Source organism: Pristiophorus japonicus, chromosome 7 (assembly GCF_044704955.1).
Source record: "Pristiophorus japonicus isolate sPriJap1 chromosome 7, sPriJap1.hap1, whole genome shotgun sequence".
Taxonomy (NCBI): domain Eukaryota; kingdom Metazoa; phylum Chordata; class Chondrichthyes; family Pristiophoridae; genus Pristiophorus; species Pristiophorus japonicus.
This window is the reverse complement of record NC_091983.1, coordinates 2,689,393-2,710,951: the sequence shown is the minus strand read 5'-3', so window position 1 is coordinate 2,710,951 and position 21,559 is coordinate 2,689,393. Positions and strand designations below refer to the sequence as shown.

At 45.3% G+C, this 21,559-nt stretch overlaps 1 protein-coding gene across 4 annotated transcripts in view; it reads left to right on the top strand.

The window, feature by feature from the left end:
* The window catches only part of sipa1l2 (signal induced proliferation associated 1 like 2), a 541,912-nt gene that overhangs the window by 238,120 nt on the left and 282,233 nt on the right, over positions 1-21,559 (top strand). For all 4 annotated transcript variants that reach the window (XM_070884682.1, XM_070884684.1, XM_070884683.1 and 1 more), the window contains exon 4: positions 2,879-3,067. In XM_070884682.1, coding sequence (XP_070740783.1) covers positions 2,879-3,067 — 189 coding nt within the window. The remainder of the gene's footprint in view (positions 1-2,878; positions 3,068-21,559) is intronic.

Below are 21,559 nucleotides of genomic sequence, written 5' to 3'. Positions count from 1 at the left end.
CCCCCACCCCCTGCCTTCGGACCAGACCCGACACCCGCTCCCCTCCCCCCCCCCCCCCCCCACCCCCTGCCTCCGGACCAGACCCGACACCCGCTCCCCTCACCCCCCCCCCCCATCCCTGCCTCCGGACCAGACCCGACACCCGCTCCCCTCACCCCCCCCCCCCCCATCCCTGCCTCCGGACCAGACCCGACACCCGCTCCCCTCCCCCCACCCCCTGCCTCCGGACCAGACCCGACACCCGCTCCCCTCACCCCCCCCCCCCCCATCCCTGCCTCCGGACCAGACCCGACACCCGCTCCCCGCCCCCCCCCACCCCCTGCCTCCGGACCAGACCCGACACCAGCTCTCCACCCCCCCCGACTGGACCCGACCCCCCGACTGGTCCCGACCCAACCCGCGCTCCTGTTCCCGCTCCCCACCCCCCCGACAGGGGCCCAACCCGACCCGCGCTCCCGCCCCGACCCCTTCCCCCCCCCCCCCACTGGACCCGACCCGACTCCCGCTCCCGGACTGGATCCGACCTGACCTCCGCCCCCGCCCCCCCCTCTCTCCCTCCCTCCCCCCCCTCTCTCTCCCTCCCCCCCTCTCTCTCCCTCCCCCCCTCTCTCTCCCTCCCCCCCCCTCTCTCTCCCTCCCCCCCCCTCTCTCTCCCTCCCCCCCTCTCTCTCCCTCCCCCCCTCTCTCTCCCTCCCCCCCCCTCTCTCTCCCTCCCCCCCCTCTCTCTCCCTCCCCCCCCTCTCTCTCCCTCCCCCCCCCCTCTCTCTCCCTCCCCCCCCTCTCTCTCCCTCCCTCCCCCCCCTCTCTCTCCCTCCCCCCCTCTCTCTCTCTCTTCCCCCCCCCCCCACTCCCTCCCCCTCTCTCCCTCTCTCTTCCCCCCCCCCACTCCCTCCCCCTCTCTCCCTCTCCCTCCCCCCCCTCTCCCTCCCACCCCCTCTCCCTCCCCCCCTCTCTCTCCCTCCCACCCCCTCTCTCCCTCCTTCCCCCCCCCTCTCTCCCTCCTCCCCCCTCTCTTTCTTCCCCCCCCCCCCCCCCAGACCCGAACCGAACCTCCCCAACCCAACCCCACCTACCTGTAAATCTGGTGCTGGGGAAGGGCCCTGCCCGAAGTCTCGGGCCCGGCCCATTCAGCCTTCGGTTCCGAAAGGCCTGCCTGAAGCACTTTCACACAGGCAGGAAGATGGTTTATTTAATCTTTTCTTTGCTTATAAATGTTTATTCAGGTTGGATTTATTTGTATAAGTATAAATAAGGATTTATTATAGAATTTAATGACTTCCCCCCCCCCCCCCCCCCCACCTCGTTCTGGACGCCTAATTTGTAACCTGCGCCTGATTTTTTAATGTGTAGAACATGTTTTTTCAGTTCTACAAAAATCTTCACTTGCTCCATTCTACTTTAGTTTAGAGTACGTTTTCACTGTGGAAACTTTCAAATCAGGCGTCAGTGGCCGGACATGCCCCCTTTTGAAGAAAAAATTCTGTTCCAAAGTAGAACTGTTCTACCTGACGAACTGCAGAAAAAAAAAATGTGGAGAATTGCGATTTCTAAGATAGTCCGTTCTCCACCAGTTGCTCCTAAAAATCAGGCGCAAATCATGTGGAAACTTGGGCCCTATACTCCATCTGCCAAATTTTTGCCCACTCACTTAGCCTGTCTGTATCCCTTTTCCTGATTTTTTGTGTCCTCCTCACAATTTGCTTTCCCACCCATCTTTGTATCATCAGCAAACTTGGCTACATTACACTCAGTCCCTTCATCCATTTAATTTCTTTTAACTGAACAGGAAATATCTAAAATCAGAAATTGACAAGTAACTGACTTTTTTTTAAAAAAGAGATGACATTAGATCCTCCTCCCCTCCCCCCACCGCCACTCCATATTGCTCGTGATTTTTCCTCATTTCTGCCCATTGCCTCTCTTTGTTGCCAGTTATGCTTTTATTTTAATGGCTATTATTTCTTCTTTTAAAAGAAGGATCACTCCCCATTAATTTCTTAAACTACCCCCTGAAATAGCAACGGCAGAGCCTGTAAAGGATAAAACCAAAATGGTAAAGGTGAAATGGAGATCAATTTAAAAAATAAATAAATAACTTGTTAAACCAGGAGGGGAGGAGAAGGAATGGGGAGAATAGTCATGAGGGAGTCTGTGAAGAGGGGCTGTCGGTATTAAACTGCTACCAGAGAGAGAAGTTAAGAGAAATGCCCGTATGCAGTTGGAGCATGGAACGATTTCCCACAGGAGATATTTGAGGCAGAGACCATTGCATTATTTAAGGGGAAGAGTCTTTAAAGATTTGGAATGAAGGAAGATACTTCAGGGGGCGAGTGTGGGGCAGCAGGATTAGTCTGGGATTGCTCCAGCAGAGAGCACAGGGCTGTGGGATTAGTCTGGGATTGCTCCAGCAAAGAGCCAGTCCATAAATGACTGTCCTCCTTCTGTGCTCTAAAGTTCTAATAGGGAGATGGTGTAAAAAAGGCTTTTTTTTAAAAAAAAAAGGCTGTAGCTGGAGAATACTGTTCCAACTCTGGCAACTCAGTCACATTACACTCCATCAGCAGCATCATGTTCATTCTGACTTCAAAAAGGAATATCTATTTTAAATGAGAAAATGTTTGTTTGCTAGCTATTTACCGTTGTTAACAAACCCATACATTTCCAGAAGAATTATGAATTAAATTTTGTCCTTGGCCAGCTATTGACTGTGTAGAAAATTGGATCAGATGATAATGCAACATTGATGTAAATTTTGCATTTGCTAAGTGAATTTGCACAGATTAATTTCACCAAAGCAGAAAGAGCATATTATTTTAATGCTAGTCACAGAATAATGTAATTCTTAACTTAACCTTTCTCCCCCTCCCCCTGCTTTTAGCTTTCCACTCTTAGAGGAGCAGTGCTGGAAGATGCTGTACCATCCACAGCTCGACATGGTACAGCTCGTGGGTTGCCCATGAAAGAGGTGCTGGAGTATGTGATACCGGAGGTGAACATCCAGTGCCTTAGGGTGGCTTCAAGCTCTCCCAAAGTATTGGAACAGCTGCTGAAACTCGATGAGCAAGGGGTAAGTTTTACTCTTATACACCGACATAAAATGTTTGGAACACTCGATTGGTTCAAATCTCATCTTGATTTAAATCAGAAACAAATCCCTGCTACACGATTGCTGGAACTATGAACAGATTGGGAACGTATGAATGAGCAAGCAGCAGGCAGGTGGGGACATTACCAGTGAACAATTAGTGAGCAATAAGACAGTTGGTATGTTGGCAAAGGGAAATCACTGGGATAAGCTTTTGAAAATGTTCAGTTTGTTCAATATATTCAAAAGGGAGTTAGATGTGGCCCTTATGGCTAAAGGGATCAAGGAGTATGGAGAGAAAGCAGGAAAGGGGTACTGAAGTTGAATGATCAGCCATGATCTTATTGAATGGTGGTGCAGGCTCGAAGGGCCGAATAGCCTACTCCTGTTTTCTATGTTTCTATGACCAAAATCTTGACAATTCCTCAACAATATAGTACTAAACATAAGGCTCATAACAAACACCTGAAACTTAAATCATTCATTTGGAAAAAAACTCTTAAATTTACCTGTAAAATAATTTCACTGCCCCACTCTAAGTTTACCTTAACTGTCCCTGATTTAATTCAGCACACCCTTGCCTCAATATTTTTCCCCAAATGTTGCACTGTGAAATTGTGTATGCATTATTATAACTGATTCCAGCAGCTGCACTTATTTTATTTAGAAACAGAATTCAAAAGCAACCAGCAGAAATGAGGGTTACAAGCGCAGCGGGAAATCATGGATAAATTGCATGATAAAATGGAGGGATCTTGTGGGAAAAACTGTTAAAACAGAACTTTTAGTTACACTAAGAATGGGGTGCAGAGATATTCAGAGAAGAAGAAAAATGGAAATTTTTCATGGTTTAATTTTTTTTCATGGTCACTGAAATTTAGACCTAAATAAATGGGTCAGTCTGGAATGGGTGGTCTAGTTAGGGAGATGCTAAACTCATTATAGCTACGTGCTAATGAGTATAAGAATAGAAGGATGGAGAGGATGAACACATGGCTGGAAAGTTGGTGTCGGAGGGAGGGCTTTAAATTTTTGAGGCATTGGGACCGCTTCTGGGGGAGATGGGACCTGTACAAACCGGATGGGTTGCACCTCAACAGCGCCGGGACCAATATCTTCACGGGGAGTTTAGTTAGTGCTGTTGGGGAGAGTTGAATCCAGCTTGGCAGGGGGATGGGAACCTGAGAACGAATTCAAAAGGGAAGGAAGTAAAACAGAAATTGGATAGCAAGAATCTAGAAAGCGAATCTGTAAGACAAAGGACACGGCTTAGTATGTCGTAAGCAAGGAGGTCTTCCTGTGCTGAATGGTATATACTTTAATGCAAGGAGTATAGCGAATAAGGCAGATGAGCTAAGAGCATGACATTATAGCTATTACAGAAACATGGCTGAAAGAGGGACAGGTTTGGCAGATCAATATTCCTGGCTACAGGATTTTTAGACAAGATAGAGAGAGGGGTAAAAAAGGCGGGGGGGGGTGTTGCGGGACTGATTAAAGAAACTGTTACAACGGTGAGGAGACATGATAGAGGGATCATCAAATGAGGCCATATGGGTCGAATTGAAAAATAAAAAAAGCGGCGATCACACTGCTGAACATGTATTACAGACCCCCAAACAGTGGGAGGGAGATAGAGGAGCAAATATGTCGGCAAGTTGCCGTGTAGTCCAAAAGCCATAGGGTAGTAATAGGGGATTTTAATTCTCCAAATATTGATTGGGACAAATTTAGTGTGAAGGGTATAGAGGGTGCGGAATTCTTGAAATGTATTCAAGAGAACTTTTTTAGTCCGTATGTAGCAAGCCCAACACGAGAGGGGGCGGTCTTGGATTTAGTTTTGGGGGATGAAGCTGGGCAGGTTGAAGGGGTATTAGTGGGAGAGCACTTGGGTGACTGACCATAATTCAGTCAGATTCAAGTTGGTTATGGATAAGGACAAGAATAGGCCTGGAATAAAAGTTGCGAATTAGGGGAAAAGCTAATTTTGCTAAGTTAAGGAGTGATTTGGCTCTAGTGGACTGTAAACAGCTACTTGTGAATCAGTGTCGGAACAGTGGGGGGCATTCAAGGAGGAGATCTGGAAGGTTCAGGCCACACGTGTCCTTAAAGAATAAGGCTGGGAAAAATAATTCGAGAGCCCCCTAGATGTCTAGGGACTTACAGGGGAGGATTAAGAAAAAAAGGGACGCTTATATCATATATCAACGGCTAAATACTATAGAATCTTTGTCATGTATCCTACATGGTTACTGCTTGTACTATTACAAGGTGTGCCACCAGAGGGCATTGCAGTGGGAGACTTGTAGGTTACCTGTACAGGTGTGTGACCCTCACTCTGGAGTTACATTAAATGGACTAGAGTCACTACAGTTCAAGCACAACACATTGTCTCGTGGAGTCATTATTAGAGCATCTGAAGGCATAACAATTAGCGACGACATTACGAAAATGGCTAACTTTGGTACATTGCAGCAGTTCGCCGATGATGATGATTGAGAAGCCTTTGTAGAGAGGCTCGACCGTTTCTTCACAGCAAACTACCTGGCAGGCGACAATCCGGCCACACTGGCTGATAAGCGCAGAGCCTTCCTGCTAACCAATTGTGGGCCCACCGTCTATGGCCTCGTCAGGGACTTGCTGGCACCAGCGAAGACAATGACCAAGACGTACAAGCAGCTTGTATCGCTGATCCAAGAGCAACTCAAGCCCAAAGAGAGCATCCTCACAGCCAGACACTGGTTTTATACACACCGACGGCCCGAAGGCCAGGAGATCGCAAAATATGCTGCAGACCTCAGGAAGCTGGCGGCACTGTGATTTCGGCGACCACCTCACCGAAGCGCTGCGGGATACCTTTGTCATCGGAATCGGCCACGAGGACCGCCTTCTTAAGCTACTATCTGCAGATACCACAGTCACACTGCAGAAGGCTATCTCCATGAGCCAAGCATTCATAACCTCGACCTGCGGCTCTAGGCGGATGACTCGCCCTCAGGACTCAAACCCAGCAAGTACTGTGCACAGAATGGAGCCTTTTAGAGGCTGGACTGTAGAACGTGAATCATCTCAGGGGAAAGAGAACAGACCCCCCCCCCCCCCCCAGTCCCTTAACTCAGAGTCCGCTGAGGGGGGCTAATCGAGTAGCTCCATGCTGGCATTGCAGAGGGAATCATAGGGCTCACCAGTGCCGCTTTAAAGACTATGTGTGTAAAGGCTGCAGCACAAAGGGTCACCTCCAGCGAACGTGTAAAATAAATACAACTCACTGTGTTGATGAAGAGTCTGCAGATGGCCATGAATCCAGTGTGGATTATGAAGCGATAGTCAGAGGGGCAGCTCAGCCCCACAATGAGGTATGTTCTCCGTTGAGGATGGAAGTCGAGATAAATGGCGTTCCAGTCTTCGTGGAAGTGGACAACGGGGCGAGCCAGTCAGTAATGAATCAAGAAGCCTTTGAGAGGCTATGGGACAATCAAGCTGAACGACACAAGTTGGTCCCGGTTCAGGCAAAGCTGCGCACCTACACCGATGAACTTATTCCAGTCGTTGGTAATGTGAATGTAAAGGTACTCCTAAAGGCGCAGTGCACAAGTTACCCCTGTGGATTGTTGCAGGTGATGGACCAACGCTATTCGGAAGAAGGTGGATGGAGAAGATCCATTGGAGCTGGGAAGATTTCATCACTCCAGCGATCGACGTCCCCTGCGCTCAGAGGCAAAGCAAGCCCCCACCTGAGGTTGGATCCGGTACCAGAGAGCAGACCAGCACAGCACCCGAGGCACAGACCGCTCAGCACCATTGCATGGAGATGATCCAGGGGAGACGACCTGAACGCACCTTCCAGGCTCCAGTGGCAGGACTATGGAGGAAGAAAATCAGATCCAAAGGCGACTTCCCAGCTTCGGTGGCAGAACCCGGGGAGAAGAGGATCACAGCAGTCGACATCGCGAATGGAAGAAAGATGGTGCCCAAACCATGAGGTGATGCGCTGAAGAAAAAGATAGCAGCGGCCGGACCACGAGGTGCAGCGCTGATGGAGCAACACATGGCACCAAGCCAAGAAGAGGATTGGGGTAAAGATAGCAAGCCTCTCTTAAAGGAGGTCCACAATTCACCACACTTGAAGGGACAGTCCCACACTCTCAATCAATGTAACAGCAACTGTGAGTTAGAAGTAAAATGTGTAATCAGAGTTGTGTACAAGCAATAAGCAAGGAAAAGTCACGCGATTGCAATCGGAGCTACAGGTTATTTACCATAAGTGATGAAACGTTGTGTGATGTAGGATTTCAACTGCACACAGCCAATGCAGCGGGCAAACAGCCATCGGGAGCACACAGGTCCAGCGAGCTACCCAACGCTGTAGCCTGCATCCCTGAGACCAGAGTGATGCACCACAGAGTGTAGCCACAAGCAGCTAATATAGACAAGCTGCAGAGCAAGCGATCTCAGGAGGGCAACGGCACCGGTATCGATACTCTTGTCCCCAATCGGCTCCACCTCTCGGGCACCCGATGGCACCAACCGCCATGAGCCTGAAAGAGCAAACTGCGCTAAGGCCCAGACCCCAGACCCCAGACCCCATTGACACCAAGGCTACACCCGGGAACGAAGGGTCAACCGCAACGGTTCTCCCAAATGGGACTGGGACCAGCCAGGATCCCAAACCAAATAACGCCCAGGCAAGCGAGTCAGCAGTTCCCTGTGCACTGCTAGATGACTGCTCCTCAGGGAGTGAGCCGGGGCGCGAGGAGAGGACAGGGAGGTCACAGGCAACTGAGAACCTGCCCGACACTAGAAGCAACGGCAAAAGCCCTGAGAGCAGGCAACTTGAGCCAACCGGGTTCCCACTGCCACCATTGGGCACCGCGCCACCACCAGACTACCTGGACACCATCTAGCAGTTCTGGCACTAGTTTGTCCTCATGCACCGGTGCTGACCTCAGTACTGACTCTTCAGTATATTCCAAGTATGTACCTCACCTTTCAAATGTACTTGCCTCACTACCGCACCACAAATGCAATACTGTAAATGCACATTTTTTTTTGGACTTGAATGTATATGACTGTAATGAGCCAATGGCACAATCTGTATGTGGGGGCGGGGAGAGAATGGAGTGGTCATGGACGCACAAACAGAAACCACCAGCAACTCTACTGCCAACGAAACACCACCTACTCACCCAAGGTGGAAACGACCATCCAAGGGTCAACCAGCTTGTGTTCTGGGCTTAATTCTGTCAATGCAAAGGCGATTTGCACGAAGGACTTGGGGGAGAGTGATGTCATGTATCCTACATGATTACTGCTTGTACTATTACAAGGTGTGCCACCAGAGAGCACTGCAGTGGGAGACTTGTAGGTTACCTGTACAGGTGTGCCAGGCCCAGTATAAAAGGCAGGCCACCATGGGTGATCTTCACTCTGGAGTTACATTAAATGGACTAATGTCACTGCAGTTCAAGTACAACACATTGTCTCGTGGAGTCATTATTAGAGCATCTGAAGACAACACTTTAGAGGAATATAGAAAATTAAGAGGCAAAATTAAAAAGGATATTAGGAATACTGAGAGTACAAGAAATTCCTGGCCAGTAAAATTAAGGAAAACCTCAAGATGTTCTATAAATATATTAAGAGTAAGAAGGTAACTAAAGAAAGGGTAGGGCCTATTGGAGACCATGAGGGTAAACTTTGTATGGAGGCGGAAGATATTGGGAGGGTTCTTAATGAATACTTTGCATCTGTGTTCACAAAGGAAAGGGGCAATGCCGATACTGCTATCGAGGAGGAATGTGATATTCTGGATGAAATAAATATAGTGAAAGAGGAAGTATTAAGGGGTTTAGCAGCTTTGAAAGTAAATAAGTTCCCAGGCCCGGATGAAATGCATCCCAGACTGTTGACCGAAGTAAACGAGGAAATAGCAGAGGCCTTGACCATCATTTTCCAGTCCTCTTTGGATCTGGGCATGGTGCCAGAGAATTGGAGGACTGCTAATGTAGTACCCTTGTTTAAGAAGGTAGAAAGGGACAGGCAGAGTAATTACAGGCCTGTTAGCCTAACCTTAGTGGTGGGAAAATTAGTGGAAAAAATCCTGAAAGACCGGAATCTGCATTTGGAAAGGCAAGGATTAATTAGGGACAGTCAGCATGGATTTGTTAAGGGAAGATCGAATCTGACTCACCTGATTGAATTTTTTGAGGAGGTAACCAAGAGGGTCGATGAGGGTAGTGCGTACGATGTAGTATATATGGACTTTAGAAAAGCTTTTGATAAGATCCCACATGTAGACTGGTCATGAAGGTTAAAGCCCATGGGATACAGGGCAAAGTGTCAAGTTGGATCCAAAATTGGCTTGGAGGTAGGAAGCAAAGGGTAATGATTTATGGATGTTTGCGTGACTGGAAGGATGTTTCCAGTGGGGTTCTGCAGGGCTCAGTACTGGGACCCTTGCTTTTTGTGGTATATATCAATGATTTAGATTTGAATATTGGGAGAATGATTAAGAGGTTTGCAGACGACACTAAAATTGGCTGTGTGGTTGATAATGAAGAGGAAAGTCATGGGCTGCAGGAGGATATCAATCTACTGTTCAGGTGGGTAGAGCAGTAGCAAATAGAATTTAATTCAGAGAAGTGTGAGGTGATGCACTTTGGAAGGGCTAATAAGGAAAGGGTATACACATTAAGCGGTAGGCCACTTAATAGTGTAAATGAGCAAAGGGACCTTGGAGTGCTTGTCCACAGATCCCTGAAAGTAGCAGGCCAGGTGGTTAAGAAGGCATACGGAATGCTTGCCTTTATTGGCTGAGGCATAGAATATAAGAGCAGGGAGGTTATGCTTAAATTGTATCATACTTTGGTTAGGCCACAGCTGGAGTGCTGCGTGCAGTTCTGGTCGCCGTATTATAGAAAGGACGTGATTGCACTGGAGAGGATGCAGAGGAGATTTACTATGATGCTGCCTGGAATGGAGAATCTTAGTTATGAGGACAGATTGGATAGGCTGAGTTTGTTCTCATTGGAACAGAGGAGGTTGAGAGGAGACCTCATTGAGGTGTACAAAATATTGAGGGGCTGGACATAGTGGATAGTAAGGGTCTTTTTCCATTGGTGAAGGGGTCTATGACAAGGGGGCATAGTTTTAAGATGGTTGGTTGGAGGTTTAGAAGGGATTTGAGAGGAGGGCTTCTTTACGCAGAGGGTTGTGGGGATCTGGAACTCGCTGCCTGGAAGACTGGTGGATGCAGAAACCCTCACCACTTTTAAGAGATGGTTGGATGGGCACTTAAAGTTCAGTAACCTGCAGGGTTACGGACCTAGAGCTGGTAATTGGGATTAGACTGGATGACCTTTTGTTGGACGGAGCAGATATAATGGTAAGTACTGCAGGGAATAGAATACGACCAGGGTGGTGATCTGGACTAGTTTCGATCGCCTGGATGGGTCGGAGAGGAATTTTTCCAGATTTTTTTCTCCCTAAATTGGCCTGGGTTTTTATCTGGCTTTTGCCTCTCCCAGGAGATCACATGGGGTGGAGCGTAGAATGTTTCAGTATAAGGGGTGTCACGGTTGTGTGAGGCGGACTGGTTGGGCTGGGTGCTCTTTGCCTTTCCGTCATTGTTCATAGGTTTATATGTAACCTGTAGGGCTGCTGACCGAGGGCCGTGCGGCTTTTTATCGGCCGGCGCGGACACGATGGGCCGGAATGGCCTCCTACTGCCCTGTAAATTTTTATGTTTCTATTATCTGTCAGAAAATATTTTTTTAAATGTATTATTTTTATTTAAAATATAATTTATTTGCCTATGAGTCAGAAGTTTGTGGGGTCAAGTCCCAATCCAGAGACTTGAGCACAAAAATCTAGGCTAATGCTCCAGTGCAGTGCTGAGAGCATACTGCACTGTCGGAGGTGCCGTCATTCGAATGAGGCGTTAAACTGAGGCCCCATCTCTCTCTCTCAATTGGACATAAAAGATCCCATGGCACCATTTCGAAGAAGAGCAGGGGAGTTATCCCCAGTATCCTGGCCAATATTTATCCCTCAATCAACATCACAAAAAAAACAGATTACCTGGTCATTTATCACATTGCTGTGTGAAATTAGGCGGCCGCATTTCTACATTACAACAGTGGACTGCATTTCAAAAGTAGTTAATTGGCTGTAAAGCATTTTGGGACGTCCTGAGATCATGAAAGGCACTATATAAATGTTTGTATCTCTCTCTTTTCTCTCCTATTTTTCTCTCTCCCACCCATCATGAGGAAATGTAGGAAGGCAAAATATTAAATGCGGTATTGCAAATAAAAGGAAAAATTGCTAGTTGGAATAGGAAGCTGTGATGTGGTGTGTGTGCGCAGTAGTTTATGTAATACAAATCCGATGGATGTAGATTTAGTTTTATGTTGTATACCTGTGACTTCTGGTTTCCTGTTTTTGAATATGGCGGTGGGCACCTGATTTCCATGAAAGCACCTGTTTGAACCATATCCAGCTATCCTCCGTGCCACAGAGAGGTGCTTGCATGCTTCAAAGTCAAAAGCAAGCTGCCAAACACATTGCAGAGTTCCCACTTGAAAAGCCAAGCATCTGGTTTAACAGCAGGAAAACGGAAGTGCGATCTCTGTCCCCTCCCTCGACCCATGTAACACTTACGTAGCCTTTCAGGCTTCTGCAAATACATGGCCTCAGTCTCCCAAAAAGTGCAGGCTCTGTAGCTGACTGTTCCAGCTCGTTTTGGCTCAGAAGCCTGATTAGGTTACACCAGTGTCATGGCCAAAGACGGTACTTCCCTTTTGCTATTAAACATGTCTCGTTTGATTCCTGGAGCCCGGCCTGAATCTTGCAGTTCTGCTCTGGGCTTGGGCCAATAAGCCATGTCATAGAGAGTCCTGCAGTGTTTTAAAATTAATGTTAGATTATACAGGCCGCCTTTGTTTTATTTTACAATTGTTTTCTATTTGCAGTGGTTTGAAATAGTACTCGTTCAAATGGATAAGTGAGATGTAACAATACAATTTTGATGGGAATGTTTAACATAAGAATAGTTTATGGTGTGATACTGCAACATTTCACTGTTGTACTCCGTGAAAAGCGTTTGAAATTTTACGGCATAGTTTTTCTGCAAAAGATTGTGTGTGTGAAGGTGCGTTGGGGTATTATGCTACAATTCTATACCATGAGGCATTTGCAGTCTGCTTCTTCTGTTTTGCAAGAAGGAGATTATGAAATTGTACCTCATTTATTAACCCAAGGAAGCTTAACTCTGGTTTTCCCTCAGCATCATGCAGCACATGGAATTACTGAACTTATTATTTAAAGAACTTGCCTTTAAAATTCCTTTCATAGCATTATTGCTTTAGACAAAACTGTTGAACTTTTAAAAGTTGTAGAGACTTGTGATTCTTGTGTACTGCAGTTATACACTAAAACTAGCCTTTTAGTAAGTCCAGTCCTGAATTTTTCAGCCCCAAGATCAGTAAGTGAAAACTGAAAACCATTAAATGCTAACATGGCAGGAAATTGTATTTATGAAAACATAGGACATGTCACGTGTACAAAGCATCTGGGCAGACGTGTCACGTGTACAAAGCATCTGGCAGACACTGCAATGTTTTTTAATGGGATGTAACCACCCAACAGTGATGAGACAAATTCAGAATCTAAGATTAAAGATGGATTATGTTTGTTCTGAGGGTTTTTGCATTGGAAGCACATAATCTTTGTAGAACTGCTTCAGAGAGAAGCGACTGCTGTTCAGTCATTTGCTACATAGCCTTCCCACAAACCCAACAAATGGCAGGCAGAGTGCTATTTCTTCCAGTTCTAAGAGATTGTTTGTCCAGAATTAACTCCTTCAGTAGAATGGGAAATGTGTGAGTGATTTTGCTGCTGCCAGCATTCTACTTGAGCAGAAGATGTGTAACTATGGATGTAGACGGCAACTGACTGACTACACACATTCCACTGGTGATGTTCTACTGAGATATAGATATTTCTGTTCAGTGAATGGTAACTAGAAATACATCAAATCCATTTTCTCATTACCATTATTAATTGCATAGCACTGTTACTTTCGGCTGCTGTAGGCAAGGTTAAATCAGTAGTAATATGAAACTTTACAAAGTAGTTTATTAATATTTCAGTATGTTTTGTCCCTCGGGTACAATTTTGTGACAATAGTTGTATAATTATAGGAATTGGTTCATTGAAAAATTAACTTGTTCATGATTTATTAACAAAAGATTTCTTCTGAGATGGGAAATACGTGCATACAGGAAGTTATCAGACTGGTAGAAAACTTGCTGGGAATAAGATGAAAATACTTTTGTCGCTGTGCTTGAAAAGATAAATACTGGCCAAAGCAAATCCTGTTCCCTTTCCCCTCAATCGGTGAACTGTCTTGCACTTGGTGCCTCAGTGGTGACTTTCCTGCACTAAAATATCAAATGGGATTCTTTACAGTCCAAAAAATTAAACTAAAACTTGTAGCAACAAAATGTTTTGACACAGCACATTCCAGAATGTGATATTTTTCAGTCAATGTAATTTTCCATTCATTTGAATGGGATAGAGTATAGTTGATTATTTCCAGTCCTACATTTTCAGTTTCAAGTTCAGGATTCTTTTTGCCACTTCTATTTTTTAAAAAGTCCTTTTTATAACATTAAAATTGCACATCCTTGCATCCACTGCATCTTGACATCCTAGCCCGAAAATCCTCATGGCCTGCTGGTATAAGAAATCGGGCACAGGATTCTCTGAGATCTGGAGACCCGGGTCCTGCCGACAGAATGACACCAGGCCAGTCCGTACACCCTAGATCACAGTCGGGATTTCCATCTGCCTAAACTATGGTCCATGACTGGGTTGGGGGTGGACTTGTGGCTTACCCCTGCCGTCCGTTTCCTAGATTCCTGCCTCCTTTCTATCCAGTGATCAGGATGCCGGGACTAATCAGTACAGCTTTCTTTATGGATCAAAGTTAGGCCCAGAGTCTCCAGAATCTTTCATTGGCGTATTTGGATTGGCCCTTTATAAAAGGGGACAATTTAGTTGGCTCTACTAATTAACAGGCCTTCCCTCCCTCCCTCCCCCCAAAAGTATCCATCTCGTGCGCCCCTTCCTGCAACCCATACTGGCCTGTGAATTAACCCCAGATCCTCCAGTGGGGTCAAGAACGGAGGTTCAGGTCAAGGGGCCCCTCTCTCTACTGGAGTATCTATTTGGATATAACATTTTAGAAACTTGTGAAGGTCAGGCTTGGTTAAAAACAGCTGTAAAATGTCTCTGAAGTTATGGATATATGTATATATCTGTAATAGAAAAAAACAAAGTATGAATAATGCAAAAATTCACAATTCACGGGGCTTAAATCAAGGTGTCCAAACTCGAGGCCAGAAGCTACATTATTCTCGAGCCCAGGCAATCAGGTCATTGAAACCCAGGCAACTTGGTCCTATTTGTGTTTCCATTTCTTATTCATTGGTTTGTCCTATTTGAATGTGGTTGGCCTGGACTTCTGGCACTGTTGTCTCGTTGTTGGATAAGAACATAAGAAATAGGAGCAGGAGTAGGTCATACGGCCCCTCGAGCCTGCTCCGCCATTTAATAAGATCATGGCTGATCTGATCATGGACTCGGGTCCACTTCCCCGCCCGCTCCCCATAACCCCTTATTCTCTAAAGTCATTTTCAGTCAGAACACCAAAGGTGTGTTGATTTCAGCAACTTGACCATATTTTGCAGTTGGTGGCGAATGAACGGTACTCGCTTACAGCTGCCCAGAGACTCTTCTTGGGCTTTCGTGTGGCAACTTATGGTAATTGCCGATCAATTTCAGCACAGCGCCCTCTACAAGGCTCTGGGACCCATGTGAATGGAGAAAGCCACAACATGTCTCTTCAACCAATCAGATTGAAGAATCCTCACTGAGACACGCAGAGTCTAAACTGGGAAGTATAAATTAGAATATTGAATTCAATGTAAAAGCATATACAGAAAGTTAGAGAGGGAAGGAAAGATCGGATTAAGAGAGAGATCAGAGACAAAAAAGATGTTTTTTATAAATACTTTAAAAAAAAAAAAAAAAAAAATCTCCAACAATAATTCAAATCTGACAATGAGAATCCACACTTACAAAGTGCAGTAAAATTTGTGGAGGAGCACGGCAAATTGTAATTTCCACATTTAACTGCATGGAATCTGGGCCTGTACATGGCCAGAGAGGCCCCAGGGTACACCCAATGAACCCTACAAAGACAAAACCCTTCCAGTTCACCAGCTTAAATGATCTGGTGGGAAAACTTATAAAAGTTGTAAGTTGATGATTATAACCGTGCAAATTTGCTTAATACAGGCACACCAAATAACAGCAGAAGCATGCATTTATGTAGGACTGAATGTTGGACATGTAGTATGATAGCATAGAGACAGTGGAGGGTTAAGACAGGTGGTGGAGAGGTATAGCTAGGTGTAGTTGATATACATCTGGAAGCTGACCCTATGTCAGCAGTTGATGTCACCATGGGGCAGTGGGGGTGAGATGCGGAGGGGAGGGGGTGCAAGAGTAGATCGATCCGCGGTGAGGAACAGAAGCCATTGCTGGAGATGCTCTGGGTATGATCGGATAGGTACACGTGGAGCCAAGCGAGGACAGTCCCATTCACCTGGGTAACGGAGGAGAAGCATTAGAGGAGGATAGTATGGTTGACAGTGTTTGAGGACTGTAGAGAGGTCGCGGAGACATCATAAACCACGGTCACAGTCAGCGAGGATGTCGTTTATGACTTTGGTTCGGGCTGTTTCAGTGCTGTGGCTGGCAGTAACCTAATTGGAAACATTCAAACATGAAAAGCAGGAAAGATGGATATGGATTTGGGACATCATGTTCAAGGAGTTTAGAGAAGAAAGGTAGTTTACCAGGACACAGGCATCAAGAGTGGGAATTCTGAGGAGGGGGACAGTACCTGAGGGGAAACCATTTCCAATATCAGCTACCTTCGGGGCCAGGAAGGGAAGTTGGGTGGTCAGCAGCTTAGTAGGAATTAGGTTCAAGGGAGCAAGAGGTGGGTCTCGAGATGAACTCGGTTAGGGCTTGATGGGATATAGGGAACAAAGCTGCAGAAATGGTGGGATTCGGGCTAGGGCAGGGAGAAACCTTGGGGAGGTTTAGCTTGGCAGTCAAGGAGAAGCGGGGGAAGTAGCAGAGGCCGCTGAACAGATGGTCTCATTCTTCGTGACAAAGAAGTCAATGAGCTCCTCACATTTGTTGGAAGTGAGGATGGAGGGAGCAGCAGAGTGAGGTTTAAGCAGACAGTTGGTAGTGGAGAAAAGAAGCTGGGGATTATCGTTTCTCTGCAGGGTAATTACATAAGAACAAATAGGAGCCTGCTCCGCCATTCAATAAGATCATGGCTGATCTGATCATGGACTCAACTCCACTTCCCTGCCTGCTCACCATAACCCTCGACTCCCTTATCGCTCAAAAATCTGTCTATCTCCACCTTAAATATATTCAATGGCGCAGTCTCCATAGCTCTCTGGGGCAGAGAATTCCAAAGATTCACAACGCTCAGAGAAGAAATTCCTCCTTATTTTCATTTTAAATGGGTGGCCCCTTATTCTGAAACAATGCTCCCTAGTTCTAGATTTCCCCCACAAGGGGAAACATCCTCTCTGCAGCTATCGTGTCAATCCCCCTCAGAATCTTATGTTTCAATAAGATCATCTCCCATTCTTCTAAACTCCAATGAGTATATAGACCCAACCTTCTCAATCTTTCTTCATAAGTCAACCCCCCCTCATTTCTGAAATCAACCTGGTGAACCTTCTCTGAACTTCCAATGCAAGTATATCCCTCCTTAAAAAAGGAGACCAAATCTGTACGCAAGACTCCAGGTGTGGCCTCACCAACGCCCTGTACAGTTGTAGCAGGACTTCCCTACTTTTATACTCCATTCCCCTTGCAATAAAGGCCAACATTCCATTTGCCTTCCTAATTACTTGCTGTACCTGCATGCTAACTTTTTGTGTTTCATGTACAAGGACTCCCAGATCCCTCTGTATGTACCTCAGCATTTTGTAACCTCTCCCCATTTAAATAAATAATTTGCTTTTTTATTTTTCCTACCAAAGTGGATAATTTCACATTTTCCCACATTGTACTCCATCTGCCAAATTTTTGCCCACTCACTTAGCCTGTCTATGTCCCTTTGCAGATTCTTTGTGTGCTCCTCACAACTTGCTTTCCCACCTATCAGCAGCAAATTTGGCTACATTACACTCAGCCCCTTCATCCAAGTCATTAATATAGATTGCAAATAGTTGAGGCCCCAGTACTGATCCCTGTGGCACCCCACGAGTTACAGTTTGCCAAGCTGAAAATTACCCATTTATCCTGACACTATTTTCTCTTAGTTAGCCAATCTTCTATCCATGCTAATATATTACTCCTAACTCCGTGAGCTCTTGTCTTGTGCAGTAACCTTTTATGTAGCACCTTATCGAATGCCTTCTGGAAATTCAAATACACGACATCTTCTGGTTACCCTTTATCCACTCTGATCTATACATTCCCAAAGAACTACAGGAAATTTGTCAAACATGATTTCCCTTTCATAAATCCATGCTGACTCTGCTTGACTGCATTATGATTTTCAAACTGTCGTGTTACTACTTCCTTAATAATGGACTCCAGTATTTTCCCAATGACAGATGTTAGGCTAACTGGTCTATAGTTTCCTGCTTTCTGTCTCCCTCCTTTCTTAAATTGGAACGTTACATTTGTGGTTTTCCAATCCCCTGGGACCTCTCCAGAATCCAGGGAATTTTGGTAGATTACAACCAATACATTCACTATCTTTGCAGCCACTTCCTTTAAGACCCTAGGATCGAGGCCATCAGGTCCAGGGGACTTGTCTACCGTTTAGTCCCATTAGTTTGCCTCGTACTTTTTCTCCAATGAAAGTGATTGTTTTAAGTTTCCCCCTCCCTATAGCCCCTTGATTATCAATTATTGGGATGCTTTTGGTGTCTTCTACCGCGAAGACCGATACAAAATATTTGTTCAAAGTCTCTGTCATTTCCCTGTTTCCCATTATTAATTCCCCAGTCTCATCCTTCAGGGGACCAACATTTACTTTAGCTACTTGCTTCCTTTTTTATATACTTGTAGAAGCTCTTACTGTCTCTTTATATTTCTTGCTAGTTTACTCTCAAACTATCTACTCTCTCTGTCCTTGCTGGTTTCTAAAAATGTCCCAATCCTCTGGCCTTCCACTATTCTTTGCAACATTGTATGCCTTTGTTTTCAATTTGATACTATCCTTTACTTCCTTAGTTAGCCAGAGTGGTTCATCCTTCTCTTAGTCTTTCTTTCTCACTGGAATATATCTTTGCTGATATTTATAAAATATCTCCTTAAATGTTTGCCACTACTCATCCACCGTCTCTGCCTTCATAGCTTTGTAATTGCCTTTATTTACGTTCAGGACACTAGTTTGAGACCTAAGTTTCTCACCCTCAAACTGAATTTGAATTCTACCATGCTATGATCACTCTTCCCAAGAGGATCCTTTACTATGAGATCAATAATTATCCAGTCTTATTACCCAATCTAAAATAGTCTGCTCCCTGGTTGGTTCCTCAATCTATTGTTCCAAGAAACCATCTCAAATACACTCTATGAATTCTTCTTCAAGGCTACCTTTGCCAATTTGATTAGTCCAATCAATATGAAGATTAAAATCGCCCATGATTATTGCAGTACCTTTCTCACAAGCCTCCATTATTTCTTGATTTATACTCTGTCCTACAGTGTAGCTACTGTTAGGGGGCCTATAGACTACTCCCATGGTGACTTATTTCCCTTATTATTTCTCATCTCCACCCAAACTGATTCTACATCTTGTTCTTCTGAGCCAATATCATTTCTCACTACTGCACTGATCTCATCCTTTATTAACAGAGCTACCCCACCTCCTTTTCCTTTCTGCTTATCCTTCCAAAATGGCAAATATCCTTGAATATTTAGTTCCCAGCCTTGGTCACCTTGTAACCACGTCTCTGTAATGGCTATCAGATCATACCCAGTTATTTCTATTTGTGCTGTCAACTCATCTATCTTGTTATGAATGCTGCGTGCATTCAGATAACGATCCTTTAATTTGGTCTTTTTACCATTTTCCCTCCTCTGACCCCACTTTCTGATGCACTCTTATGTTTATATACTCTGTCCCCTTCCTGTCACGCTCTGGTTATCATTACCCAGATCGCTACCCTGCACTATTGCCTTCTCCTTTCTCTTCGACTTTAATTTCCACTCACCTGATCTCACGCGTTCATCTCTCTGATGTTATTTACTCTATGCAAATTTGCTTGTGGCTCAGGTAGTAATCCAGAGATTATTACCTTTTGTGGTTCTACATTTTAATTTAGCCCTAGCTGCTCATACTCCCTCAGCAGAACCTTTTTCTTTGTCTTACCTTTGTTGTTGGTAACTACATGGATCACGACAACTGGATCTTCCCCTCCCCCTCCAAGTTCCTCTTCAGCCCAGAAGAGAAGTCCTTCACCCTGGCACCAGGCAGGCAACACAGTCTTCGAGACTCATGCTCTCGGCTGCAGAGTACAGTATCTATCTCCCTAACTTATACTGTCCTCTATCACTACATTATTTCTTTTTACTCCCCCAACTTGAATGGCCTCCTGTACCATGGTGCTGTGGTCAGTTTGCTCATTTTGCCTGCAGTCCCTGCTCTCGTCCACACAGGGAGTAAGAACCTCGAACCTGTTGGACAAGAGCAAGGGCTGAGGCTCCTCCATCATTACATTCTGGGTCCCCATACCTTCCTCATTCGTAGTCACACCCTCCTGTCCCTGACCACGGACCAAATTTGAATTATTTAACCTAAGGGGTGTGACTGATTCTGCAGTAGTGGAGGGCAGGGTTGATGGGTGAGTGTGACTTGGTGCAATATCGGATACTGGCAGCAGAGTCTTGGTTGAGCTAAAATTTATGAAGGGTGGGAGGCTGGCCAGGAGAGCATTGGAGTAATAGAGTCTGGAGGTGATGAGGCATGGAGACAAGTTTCAGCAGTAGATGGGCGTTGAGACAAGTTGAGCATTGGTCTGAAGCAGTTTCAGGTTTGCACCGATGTAAGTGTAAAAAGCAAAAACAAAGACTTGCATTTATCTAGCGCCTTTCACGACCACCGGACGTCTCAAAGCACTTTATATCCAATGAAGTACTTTTGGAGTATAGTCACTGTCGTAAAGTGGGAAACGTGGCAGCCAATTTACGCACAGCAAGCTCCCACAAACAGCAATGTTATAATGACCAGATAATCTGGTTTTTTAATGTTATGTTGATAGAGGGATAAATATTGCCCAGGACACCCAGGATAACTCCCCTGCTCCCCCTCTTCAAAATAGTGCCATAGGAACTTTTACGTCCACTTGAGAGAGCAGACAGGTTTAACGACTCATCCAAAAGGTGGCACCTCCGACAATGCAGCGCTCAGGCCTGAACTGACTCCAAATCGGAGTGAGACGACCTCCTCCAGGGTCTTGTTTTTTCTCTGGTGTCCGCCTGGGTCCTGACCAAAGATTGAGGCTGCATTCACACTACAGCTGCAGCATTGGTATGAAGTGAAACTGCTCATCGATTATTATAGTGTGAATGCATCCTGAATAACTAACTTAAATAGCATTCCTAACTTAATTTACTCACTCAAACAAATTTAAGAGTGCCCTATTACCAGAGCAATATCATACATTGACTTTCTAATATTCAGCAATTTATAGGACATCAATGTAAATAACTGTGTATTTGAGAAGGAAAGAATGATTTTCATTTGTTTGTCCTTTCCATGCATGAGGATAGGTTCTTCATCAAGCAAAAGAAAAGTCAGGCGCACTGTCCCTTTAAGAGTTTTGATCCTACTCCAGAGCTCCTGTGCCAGTATGTAAATGTTGGTTCTTTTGGCCTTAAGAATTGGCTGCTAATTCTAATCTTTCAATGTCCTCGCTGTTTGAATCTTGATTTAGACATGAATACATTTTCTCTGCACCAAGTAATTTACTTTTCGTGAGGCGGGGGGGTGGGGTGGCGTGCGGAGAACAGCGTGGTTTACAATTGCAGCCTCCTGTGGTAAGTGCCAGCAAATTGTGTGTGCATCTTTACTGAGGATTTTCAAACACCTGACACTCAGCAAAAGCATTTTTTTCATGAGACCGAACTTTAACAAGTCTGAAGCTTATTTACATCTGAAAGGCACAGCGGGAACAATTTGAAATGTTGAAACATGGTCCTTGAGGCTGAGATATCTTTGCCAATAGCACCTCTACTCACTCAGGATTGGTTTTTGGAATTGGACCTGTAGTTCAAATCTAAACACAAACACACACATTCTAGGACACTCACTGAGGGAATAGTGTTTTAACAAGCGTCTTAAAGGAGGAGAGCGGT